The sequence below is a fragment of the Electrona antarctica genome (assembly GCF_951216825.1).
Source record: "Electrona antarctica genome assembly, chromosome: 19".
NCBI lineage: Eukaryota > Metazoa > Chordata > Actinopteri > Myctophiformes > Myctophidae > Electrona > Electrona antarctica.
Genome location: NC_136800.1, coordinates 34,780,373 through 34,793,010, shown reverse-complemented (window position 1 = coordinate 34,793,010; position 12,638 = coordinate 34,780,373). Strand labels below are relative to the sequence as shown.

Genomic DNA, 12,638 nt, shown 5'->3' with positions numbered 1-12,638 from the left:
CCACAGAATATAAATTTAGAAAGAAGATTTATACAAATTAAATGAATTTATTTGTAAGACAAAAATAAAATTACCAAGAAAAAGTGTAGCAACTCTGCACACAACTTTGTAAATGTTTCAGGACCAGCTTCAGCTTAAATATTAAGTTCAGCATGCTTCCTGTTCTCAGTCCAATATTACCACAACATGCCTCAATAGTTGTCCAGCAGGTTCATGTCCTCTGCTGTCAGAGTCGACGAAGAGAAACGCTTTGATGGAGGACTATGCTGTTGATTGTCATTGTTCTGTGATTCACGCGGCCTTTTTTTGACACCATGTCTGGCAAGCTGTTTGTAAAACCTTGTCGTGCCAGACATCGGATTGTTCTCTTGTGGTTTGCAGAATTGCAGTCTGTCCTGCTTGTCTTTTTCTTCCATCTGCTCCTGCGCCAACGGCATTGCGTGCAAAACATCTCTGACAAATTTCTGCCTGCCAACTGGAAAATAAAGCATTTTAAAGACTATATCTGCTATATCTGGTGAGTGATGGTCATGCTGGATAGCAGTTAAGTTTATGGCTGCAATGTGAATGTCATAGAACGAAAAACAACTCACAAAAGTGAAGCGCTGATTTTCTGGATTCCCCAATCTCTTTCTGTTTTGGCATCTGTGTTGCATTTTTTTCCCATTGGTTTATAACCTGAAAATAAAATGTATTTTTAATATAGGATCTTGACTGAAAGATTTATACATAAAAGTCTAATACTGTATTTCTTATAACAATAAACATAAAAACATTTTACCTGTTCTGCCCAACCTTCCGTTTTACATTTTGAATGATCAAAAATCTCCAGTGGTTGCTCAGAACAAACAAGCCCCATCAGGTCCCATATGGTTGATTTTAGTGACGTGCCAAGCTGTAAATAAGAATGGCATTTAAAATCTCAACACTGCTATTATTGCAGGCAGCATAACATCACTGTAAAGTAAACTCACCCTCAACTTAGTCCCTGATAAATCAAGCTTCTCTACTTTTGGGAGGCAGGCAAGATATCCAATAGCCCTTTCAGAGATAGGATTGTCTGTTTAATAAAACAAAAGTAGAATTGATCAACAGTAAAACACATTCATTATATTTTGTAGCCCAATTTGCAACTCTAGATTTTTTTTATAATGGGATGAATCTAGAGTTGCAATACCCTCCATTGACTCCCCACTCATCTGATTTGCTTTTGTGATCTGCTTGTATTAAACAATGTTAAACTCACCAACATTACAGCTCTAAGCCAAGCTTGAATTATGCTCTTTCAATCTGCCAAGCTTTTGTTTCATAAAAATCCACCGTAGACATGTTATGTTTCTGTCAAGACATTCTCTGCAGGTGATTCTTTTTCTAAGTGTTGGAGTTTGGAAGCACTCGTTTTCATTAACGGGTCACGCTGCTGCCTCCTGCATTATGTGCAAAATTGCAAATGCGAAACAGGGCCGTTCAGTGACTTACGACGAGTGCTTCCAAACTCGAACCTGCAGAGAATTTCTTGACAGAAAGTAGCTCATAACATGTCTACGGTGGATTTTTATGAAAAACAAGCTTGGCAGATTGAAAGAGGATAATTCAAGCTTGGCCTAGAGCTGCAATGTTGGTGAGTTTAACGTCATTTAATACAAGCAGATCGCAAAAGCAAATTGGATGAGTGGGGAGTCAATGGAGGGTATTGCAACTCTAGATTCATCCCATTATAAAAATCTAGAGTTGCAAATTGCGGCAATATATTTTGATGAATCAGTGAAAGGGCCAGTGACTCACGGGATAGATCCAGGACTTGTAGATGGCTCAGGCCCCTTTTCACCATAATCCTGATGGGTGCAGTCAATGTTTGTAGGCCAACATCTGACATATTGTTCCCTCCGATGAAGAGCTGAACCAGGCTACGGCAGAGAAGATTAAATCAGACAACATGTACATCATCCATTGTTTTCTATATAATTTATCCATGATAAGGAAAAAGATACGCCCGCATACTGATTATCTGCTCGGTACATGAGTTAATTCTTTAATAAAGGCAACGTTTCGGTCCCTCCGGACCTTCCTCAGGCATCTATATAATTTATCTACCATTTTTAAACAAAGTAAAGTATGGAATTATTACCTGGCCAATGACCCAGATGTGAGATGCTGGAAAATGTCATGATTGTCTCCTAGTCCACAGCCAAAGAGATCCAGGGACTTCAAACTATGAAACGTTTTGATCTCATCCATCCTTTCTGACAGGAGAGCAAACCTACAAAATAAATCAAATGTCCATGCTGCTCAATGATAATTATTACTGTGGTGACCAGATGGTGACATTGGATGGTTATTTACAATGGAGGCGCTACAACACAGCGTACCCTACCTGTTTCGCAGACAAAGGGATCCAAGTATCATGTCCCCATATGCATCACTGAATAACTGCAGGGCCCTAGGGGCCGTGTCTGGTTCCAAAAACACATGTTTCTCTTCAGATGCTGCAAACAGCCTCTCTCCTATTTGGTCAGGGAAGCCAACCAGAGAATCCACACAGTGGATGTTGGCAGCTATGAACGTCAGGCTGATATCAAAGAGGGATTTGGTCGAGTATCTTAGACTTCCCTCTGCATTGTATGTGAACACGAAGTGTTCTTTCTTTAGCACAAGAGGTTTTGTCCCTCCATTGCGTGATGATGAAACCGACTTTGTCTCCTTCAGTACTATGCCTTTGACGAGACGGAGTTTTCCTCTCTCGCGGACATAAACCGTACTGTCAGCACCAGGATCACACATTTCGACTGCAAAACGAGGTTCTGCAAGGGGGAACCAAACGCGGAAACGCGATTTATATGAAACGAGTCTGCCCGATTTGTTTTTATTTAGTTTTGTTGTAGCCGCCGTCTGATTGTAACTTCCATGTGTAAATATCTTACCGGACGTTACGTAGAGTTTCTTGTCGTTAGCCTCTTTGCTCTGATATCAAAATAAAGGATCAGTATTAAGTAAGAGATGCAAGTTGGGGTGCAGTAAATTTATTCGGATGCAATTGTTTATTTTAGCTACAACAATATCAAAACATTAAACGTGCATAAATACACATGTGAAAATATATTTTCCCAGACAGCATTATTTCAAATCACATTAATGTAATAATAATATTCTGAACTCTTACTTTGAAAATAACATAAGAACGCTATTGTTATGTTGTCCTGCTGATCTGACTGCAGTGATACTCAGAGGAGTGACATGATTTTTTGGACCAAACAGAACAACGTACGTGTTTTTATGAATATATAAATGATGCATGACATGTACGTATTATTTTATATACGATAAAAGCTACTCATCCAGTACTCCGTTAGCATTAGCGATAGCATGGTAGTACTGTCAAAACAAAACGACGTGGCACTGGCATTGTGTACTCAGCTGAGCTAACGTTATAGCTAACTTTTGCATACTATGCTTCACTGAATCTGTATGTATGTACTGTTAACTTGTTTTGCTCGAAAACGGGGAATGCTTAATATAGCGTCCATTCCGTCTAATATGTTTTATGCATTCCACAGGCTCAGCTGACTTAGCAACAAGTTGTTGCTAACCTAAACTTCATGACAAGTTGTGGCTAAGCTTTCCTTGAGATCATAATCTTCGGGATCCTAAAGAAAATCGTTCTAAATGGCGTCCTTAGATGATCATTTTCAATTTAAAGGTGTGGTTACATTTCAGTTTGCTCTCTATAATTACAGTACATAGTTCCCTGATTATTAGTCATATGATATGGGCGTTAAAGTTATGACTTCCTGGTACCACAGCACCTCAAAGGCCCTTAAAACTAGGCTCCAGACTTCCCAAAACAAACTGGTCAGGCTCCTACTTGGCCTCACCCCCCGAACCCACGTCACCCCTGCCCACTTTGACAGGCTGGAATGGCTTAGGGTTGACTACAGAGTACAGCATCTTGCAATGGGTCTGGTCCACAAGATTTGATACACCACCAAGATACCCATGTACCTGTCTAGAGTAGATACTTCCTTAATGTTAACGAAGTCCACACCCACAACACCAGAGGGAGTCCAACGAACCATGTACAACCCAGATTCGGCATAAACAAGGGACTCAATTATTTTCGCTCCTATGCCACCAAAATGTGGAACGCCCTACCAACAGTCATTAAGACATGCGAATCCCTTGACTCCTTCAAAACCGCTCTCAAAGGGCACCTACGGATGGCTGCAATTCGAAACTGGCCCCTGTAAAATCTGAATCCCCCCCACTGCCCCCCCTTTTCCCCTCACTGTATATGTTTCTTTTCCCTTTTTACCTCCATTATGATGAATTCCTGTTCTGTTCTTTGTCTATATAGAAGTGTCTATTTGTACATCTCTAAATGTTTTGATGAATTGAACATGGTGGACCCTCTTGTAAACAAGTGTAATGCTTAATTGGGTCGTCCACTGACTCCACTCACAGTTAACAGCCCTTGTATTGAGTTTGTGCTTGAAATGTACTGTAATTCTGCAAACTGTTAATAAATATTTCAATCAAACTCAACATCCAACGTCATTGCATTCTCTGCATTTATAGTAATACTTATATAATTAGTACGGTAACATTAATATTATATCAAATAATGACGTTACCTATAATACCTAGTAACATTACTTTATTTCTCAAAGTTTGTTTTGTTTTTTAACCTGCATATTTCTTTCTTGTAAGACTTTGAGGAGGCAGACGATCTGCTGGGAGGCAACAGAAATGACATCACCATCAGCATGGAAGATGAGGATGTCCACACACACAAACACAGCAGACTAGCTGGGATGACTGCAGAGGACAATGATGACACACTTGCTGATGACGACAAGGCAGAGGTAGGGACACGGGAAGGCATTAGCAGTAATAGTGCAAATGTTACAGGCATCTAACATCAATATAACCAACACATTTCTGTTTAAACTTTCTTTGTAGCTACTCGGTGGACAAAAGAAAAGTGCCCCTTTCTGGACGTTTGAATACTACCAAACATTCTTTGACGTTGAGACACATCAGGTAGTCTGCTCTGTCATATATTCTCACAAGTATCCTTGATTAGACCAGGTATTAGGGTTGAATGATTTGCGAACTATTACGAATGGGGTTTGATAGTCAAGCTTCCACTCTGTTTACAATATAACATTATGTTGTATATAACATTATACTTTCAAATTGATATTTTAAAGTACGATACCAGTGTTATAGCATGTTTAATCCATTTTCTGACTGACCTACAACACCATTTTGGAAATTGCTTTCATCATTATGATTATTTTTCAATGAATTGTTGAGCCCTATCAATGCCCTGTCAATGCAAACATATCATTCAGGTGAAGGATAGAATCTTTGGATCGGTACTGCCATGGCCCGGAAAGAACTTTATTCATCAATACATTCGCAGAAACCCAGATCTCTATGGTTCGTAACAATAATCATCATCTCATTTTCACATATAAAAGCACATACTGCTTTGCTTATCAGGCTCAAGAGCAGGCTCTAGTGTCTTTGGTGACTACTCTACACAAGCAAGGTGCGCAGGGCATTCCTTGTAATCTTGTGTTGCAAAATGTGTAAACATTCCCTCACAGTAGCCAGTTCTAAATACCCCACTCCCATCCAGCATCACATTGGCCTAAGGTAGTCCATTACTGAACCCAGAAAGCTTGCTTCCTGGGTTCCTGGTTCCTGGTTTCCGGGTGTTCCTGTAACACCCGGATTAATTTCTACTTGCAAAAAAGAGATTTCAACCTTACTACTACTTTTTACTACTAGGACTTATCATAGGAAATGATGTAAAAATAATAATAATAAATTAATAATTTACATTTGGGGGATATCTTTCACAATAATAAATAAAACATGTTCTAGACATTCTAATGATCACAAAAAAACATATATTACAGTTATTTTACTTACTTTTATCAGGGTTAAAGGTCATAGGTTAAAATGTGTTCAAAATGAGTCCAGAGATTTTTAATTTGTGTGAATTTCAGCCTCTGTGGGGGGTATTTATATGCAAATATCATGACCAATGGGATTGCAATGGCATTGCAATGAACATCAATGATGACGTTTAGGTGAAAAAAGAACATACAAAATAATAATTAATTAATTAAAATATGTTGTATTATTGCAATGCTGGGTGTTACAGGGATATGTCATATACATGACTTGCATGTCATACAGTATGTAAGAGGCCTAAGAGTATGAAAGCTCAGCTGGTGGCCCCTAGAGGCTGTGCATCTCTTTACACCCAACTGGATCAAAGGGGGTTGAACCCGCTGACCCAGAGACATTACTACAGGTATCCTTAGGATTGTATATTATGTATCCTCAGTCCTATCATGTTCCTCTTGCCCTTTTTGTAATGCTTTATTCCTGTTATTTTAGGTCCATTTTGGATTTGTGCTACCCTTGTGTTCGCCATTGCCATCAGTGGAAACATATCAAACTTCCTTGTGCATCTTGGCAAACCAAAGCACAAATATGTGCCTGAATTTAAAAAAGGTTTGTTTTATTTTCTTTGCCATTCATGAACAGGCTGAATATTAATTTTAATTCTAAACATGAACGTCACTTTATTTTTCTCTGCATTGTGTTTTTCCAGTGACCATGGCTGCAACAGCGATCTATATGTATGCTTGGCTGGTGCCTCTTGCCCTCTGGGGTGTCCTGTTGTGGCGTAATAACAAGGTCATGAACCTGGTGTCGTATTCCTTTATGGAGATTGTCTGTGCCTACGGATATTCCCTTTCCATTTACATTCCTGCAGTGGTAGGTGGTCGCAATTGTCTCTTAGTTTACCCAGAACTACTTGAAAATGAGTTGGACCTTCATGTGCAAATTTGCCTGTGGTTGAAATTATTCCATGTACAATTTCCCTGTTTGTAGGTGCTGTGGATCATCCCAGCTGAACCACTGAGGTGGTGCACCATCGCTGTGGCGCTCTGTCTCTCTGGCTCAGTGCTGGTGTTGACTTTCTGGCCAGCGGTCAGGGACGACCACCCCAGGGTTGCCATAGCAATCATGGCATCCATTGTGGCTTTCAACATCCTGCTGGCTGTGGGATGTAAGGTAATCGCACATGTTCGAACAGTGTCCTGCTACAGTTGCGGTGCTGATTTCACATAATTTTTCACATGACGTAGACCCTGCACTTTAGCCATATGGAACAAGGTAAAGTTTTGGAGAAACGAGATACAGCACTCAGTGGTGAACCATACCTTTACTGACCCAGTTTAGCGGAAATGGTTGCACCAATCTCATTTACCCTCAGTCACCCCTTTAACTTAGCCCCGTTTGGAACAATATTGGTCACCGTTCGCCGGTGTTGCACTCTACGATTGGATCTACCTTTTAACTTGGCTATCTGTCTTTGTTTGTTTGAACAGCAGTGGAGTAATGCGAGTGAAACAACCTGGCTCTACTTTGTAGCGACTATCTCACTGATTGCTTGGTTATTTAGCTAAACGGCTAACCTGTTGTGGTTTGCTTAGCAACATAGCCTTATTAGACAGTGCGGCCAGCTCTCTACCAAGAGACAAAAACTAAAGTGTCACAAAGCCTCAAATAAGCAGAGTGCATCTCATTATTCACCTGAGCCATAGCATACCTATTCTGACTTATTATCGTTTACTGACTTATTTCTTAATTATACTAACCTGACATACTAGAAGGGGTATGATATTTATTTCAATGAAATCTAATGAGAGGTATGTCTGATTGAAGGACATTTAATTTAATGACAAATTAAATTAATATTTTATTATTCAGATTGGATTGAAAATGATGATCTATCATGTTAAATGTTTTATTGCAACAACAATCCCACCCCCATAGTAGAGATTAATAGAATAAATTAATTAATAAAAAATAACACCACAACACAAAACAACAATGTACATCACAGAATATTAACATTGACTGCCAAGAATGGCTGTTTCAAATCCAATGCTTCACTGCCAAAAGCAATAGTCTGTTCAGTGGTTTACGATAGATGGTGCTCTTCGCCAACGTATGAATGGTTCTAGGTTGCTGCTAAGCAACGGATACAACCGGAAATGAACAAAATTGACTTGCATTTCAAATTACAAACACTGTCTGCTTCTGGCAAATGACCAGAACTACTTAATATTCACCAAAACAATCACGTTTTCAGGTCATTTCTAGGTTCATGAGAATAGGGTGTGGTGGGTGTGGGGTAAACAGTCCTGTTCACAATATCTGAGCTGAAGAGAACAGCGTAGCAAAACTAATGAATTGTTCAAACTTCAAAGGATTCAATTAATTCAAATTGTCATGCTGATAAACATATCTGTCCAAATGTACTGTGGATGTGCCTCCTCATCTCTTATTGCCCCAGGCATGGGTCGATCTGTATATCATGTGATCAATCTTAACTTTATTTCATGTCAGATATTATTATTATTTTTATCATCCAATTTGATGATACATTTCGCATAGTGGTATTAGTATTCTATCATTAGTATATCATCTGTTTGCTTTTTATTGATCAAGTCAAGGATGTATGGTCACCACACAAACCGGTTGTCCACCAGGGTGCCATGTACTGTATATATATCTTCCTATGTACAGTATATGTGGACTGATTATTAGTCGGTGTCACGTTTGCAACCAACAGAATGTATGACCCGGACCTTTAAAGGTCATTAAGCATATTCCGTGTGTAAACTCACTCGGACAGGACTGTAGAGGCATCAGATGTCTAATTAGGTCCATGTAATTGAAGCTTGTAACAAGCTTAATGTGAATGTGAATGGGTACAAATGGGATCAAATGGACCCTTACGTAGGACACATTCTGTGTAACTGTCTACTGTTTGGATTCACTTCACTCGTGCTCATGTTTCATCAATCTCTTTTTTTTCCTTTTTCTTCTTTCTTATCCAGGCTTATTTCTTCAGCAAACCAGAACCGGTTACGCAGGATGATGTTACACTTACAGCAGCTCCAGCGATCAAGGCACCATCATAAAGTCCCTGCTCTCGTTCATTGTTTAAAGGTGAATAGCAGTGTCATAGAATATGTTCTGTTTTATAGAAATGTTATTTTCCCTCAACCATTGTATTGTAAGCCCATTTTCTCCTACACACAATTATTTTATACATTAAAGGGACATTTCACCGCTGGAAGAAACTCCAGTCACTCAATGTTAATAGTATTTGTAGTAGATAACAGTAGCACAATTTGAAATTTGCACTCTATGTCCAGAAAACGAATGAAGTCTGTGTTTGACTAGGGTTTGATTGGTTTGCTGGATTACTACGATTACCATAATGCCCCACCTTGTGAAGAGGGGGAGGGCTGTTTTACTGAGACATGTAGTCCAGGAAGGGAGACCAATGCCTGTGACATCACAGGCATTTTGAAATACTAAAATATCTAAAACCACGTATGCTTACCTTCACCCTACAAAAGGAAGGTTTGGTGTACGTTATACAGTATCCACTGCACAAACTGAACTGTTTTAAATAGATGCTCGTTCACATACATTTCATTACACTTTAATTTATTATGCAAAGGATTGATTCTTATTCTTCTGATTAGGATTAGACTTTTTAAATCTACTCTGAGGAAGGCTGAGTCCGAAACACGCCAAACGTTCTCAATAAATAAGAATGTAAAGGAGCCAGTCTTGCATCCTTTATTTTGGAGTGCTGCTTTTTCCACTTTGGTGGTATTTGAACCAACCTAATCATAGCTGAGCACCCACTGCCTAAACAAAAAGGCATATATGATTAGAATATAGTATACTTCTTCATATTTACACATACATTCTCTTTTTTGAGAGAGATGCGGAGTGACACGCAGCAAAGGTCGTTGGGATAGGGAGTCGGACCCATGACACAATGTCAGGCTGAATTAGCAGCCTAGGTGCCTGGACATCTATGCCAGCTGTCCGGGCCTACAAATATATTCTCAATCAATTGTAGCCACATATTGACATCTTTTACTGTTTGAACGTCTACAAGGGACATTATCTGGGCTTGTTTTCCGGTGTGTTCACGTGATACCAGACTTCCTGTACACGATTCTGTCTTCCCCACATCAAGTGTTATTTGTTTTTCAATTGCAGGTTCTCCCGTTGCCTTATTAGAGGGAATCAGGTTGCCGTAAATGGTGAAGTCATGGGTCGTCTGGATTTCACCTATGCTTGCCTATTCTGTCCTAAGCCATTAAGACCCAATCCACAAATGAACACCCGTGGGATAGGTTCTAAACTTCTTTAATGATACAGAATGGTAAGGTGTTACTGAGCTCAGAACATGCTCTCTCAGTATGATGCTATCCTCTTTATTGTTAAATATTTAGATGACCTCTGCCTACTGTTTATGGTTATATGAAGGCATTTTGTATATATACGATTTCATATAGTTTAATGGGATGTCCATACATTCTTTGTACTTTATGTAAGTATGAGCTGCAAGAATTCCACTTTTGTTAGTTTGTAAATCGGGTGGGTGTATTACAAGCACAAAGAATAACTGCATTTTATCTTGATTATTAGATGTGCCCTAATTTTAATGCCAAAGTCTCATTCTAATTTCACATGGGATGTGTAATTTGTTGTGAGACATTGTATTTGACTGCAATCAAAGTATGTTTTTCTTCTAATAATGTATCTGTTCATAAGTGTTTGGGGATGGGAAATAAAACACAAAATGAAACATTCAATGTGTATTTGAATGTTACTTTTCTATCACACAAAAGGAAATATATTTAGCAAAATGTTGATTATTGAAAGAACATGAATATTGTTGCTGTCAGCAGGAATCCACCTAACTCCATTTTTGAGGTTTTTGAATTGAAAAATCACACCTGTGTGAAGTGAGGGGTGCTCTTATCATCATACATCATCACAATTGGCGTCCTCACTCTTTTTTTTCACTTAAATTGTATTGATGAAAAGACAGACAACAAAACAAAAAGACAAGACGGAGAAAAAAAAATGAACAAAAACAAAAGACAAAGCTGCATTTTTCATATTACAAGATATATTCATTGTAATCCTATTGCATTATCGCTAGGCTGAGAGAAGAGATCCCACTTTTTATAGAACTTATCCTCTTGTAGTCTAAGTATGAATGTTAGTTTTTCCATAACATACAGTTCCTCAGTAATGTCCATCCAATGTTCTTTCGTTGGGTCCTGTTGGTACCAGCGTCGTGTGATCGCTTTCTTACTTGTTGCTAAGAGGATCTTGATTAAATATTTATCATGTATTAGAAACTCTTCAGGGATATTTCCCAGCAATAAGAAGGAACAAGTCAGAGGTATCTCAAAACACAGAATGGTCTCCAAGGTGGAGTGGATATCCTGCCAGTATTTCTGAATTTTAGGACAAGTCCAGAATATATGAGCGTGGCCCGCTCCCTTGTGGCCACACTGTCTCCAGCATGGCTGTTCTGTTTTCAATTGTCTTGACTTAATTTTAGGTCATCGTCCTCACTTTTTATCAAGTCCAATCCGGCTAATCACTTGTGGCATCCTCAATTTTCTGTCCTCACTTTTTATCCTCTATGTACATTGCTCAGCCAATCAAATCATGGCTATGTGGTGCTCAGCCAATCAAATCATCGCTATGGGGTACACACAAAGCTGGGCATAGGAGGGGCTGCTGCCCCTGAAAAATATTGAACCAATAGAAAATATTAAAAAGTACTTCAGACTAAACCTCTTAACTCCATTGGACCCTCAAACTGGCTGCTAAAACAGCTAACTCCACCACCTCTCCCCATCTCATGCAGTGCAAGTAATTGACTATATAAAGTCATAACACCAACTTTGATGAGGCAGTATTGCTTTGTTTTAAAATATAAGGTTTTCTTCATTTCCTGAAAAGGTTATATTTTTCTTTTTCGGAAAAATGAACATTTTAGAGTTGATTGGTTCCTTCCCAACAGATATGTTTAAAAAAAACCGAGGGAGCTTTGCACACAAACAAAAATAAGTTTCATTGGTGGGACAAGTGTACAATTACAGATTTGCAGACCAGAAATGTGGTCTATAGTGTAAAGGATTTTAGTTGTAATTAATTATCCTGGGTCATCTTCAATGTTTTAACTCGATGTGATATAATGTGTTGTTAATCTATTGTTAATTATATAGTTGTAGTCATTACAATGACATTTCAGACTTTCCATACCAGTCAGTCCAGGAGGTCTGGGGAAAGTGTATCTATGACTGCTGCAGAGAATGTCAATGTCAAGCTAGTACATCTGTACTATTTGAAAATTTAAATATTTAAGGATGCGATTGTAACCAATATGGGCACAAGTAATTGCAGCATCCTAAGGACAAGCCCTTACTCTGTGTGCTTTTGGCTACTGCTACAGGTTTTCCAGTGCATCATTCTGAAAAGATATGTGGTCTGCAGCTACAGATAAACTCTACAGTATCATTGTTTTGCAACCTGGCTCGACTGCAGTGGAAAATGATATTAATAGCCTGCTCTAGTACTGTGGGCTGTTTTCTCATCTTGTGGTCAGAACACAAATATCCCAAATCCCAAAACAAAGTGTTTGTAATAGTTCCTGACAAAAAAAGTGTTTTAATTAACAAAACAGAAAGAATGTTACTTGAAACTGTGTCAAGGGG

The 12,638-nt window shown here is 38.8% G+C and overlaps 2 protein-coding genes across 3 annotated transcripts; one reads left to right on the top strand and one right to left on the bottom strand.

The window, feature by feature from the left end:
• Positions 1 to 26: 26 nt before the first annotated feature.
• On the bottom strand, positions 27 to 2,961 carry lrrc42 (leucine rich repeat containing 42). The gene is made up of 7 exons (XM_079488902.1): positions 2,375 to 2,961; positions 2,129 to 2,260; positions 1,786 to 1,907; positions 975 to 1,060; positions 782 to 895; positions 594 to 678; positions 27 to 475 (listed from the first exon to the last, which is right to left on the bottom strand). Exons 1-7 carry the CDS (start codon positions 2,779 to 2,781, stop codon positions 192 to 194), a joined length of 1,230 nt encoding a protein of 409 aa, XP_079345028.1. The 5' UTR covers positions 2,782 to 2,961; the 3' UTR covers positions 27 to 191.
• A 161-nt stretch (positions 2,962 to 3,122) lies between these two features.
• yipf1 (Yip1 domain family, member 1) lies at positions 3,123 to 10,715 on the top strand. 2 transcript variants are annotated; one of them, XM_079488896.1, is made up of 10 exons: positions 3,123 to 3,261; positions 3,555 to 3,697; positions 4,705 to 4,859; positions 4,957 to 5,037; positions 5,352 to 5,439; positions 6,412 to 6,528; positions 6,629 to 6,795; positions 6,913 to 7,095; positions 8,931 to 9,042; positions 10,117 to 10,715. In XM_079488896.1, exons 2-9 carry the CDS (start codon positions 3,664 to 3,666, stop codon positions 9,012 to 9,014), a joined length of 909 nt encoding a protein of 302 aa, XP_079345022.1. In that variant the 5' UTR covers positions 3,123 to 3,261; positions 3,555 to 3,663; the 3' UTR covers positions 9,015 to 9,042; positions 10,117 to 10,715. The 2 variants fall into 2 exon arrangements, with proteins under 2 accessions (XP_079345022.1, XP_079345023.1); XM_079488897.1 differs by having other exon boundaries at positions 3,204 to 3,299.
• Positions 10,716 to 12,638: the final 1,923 nt, after the last annotated feature.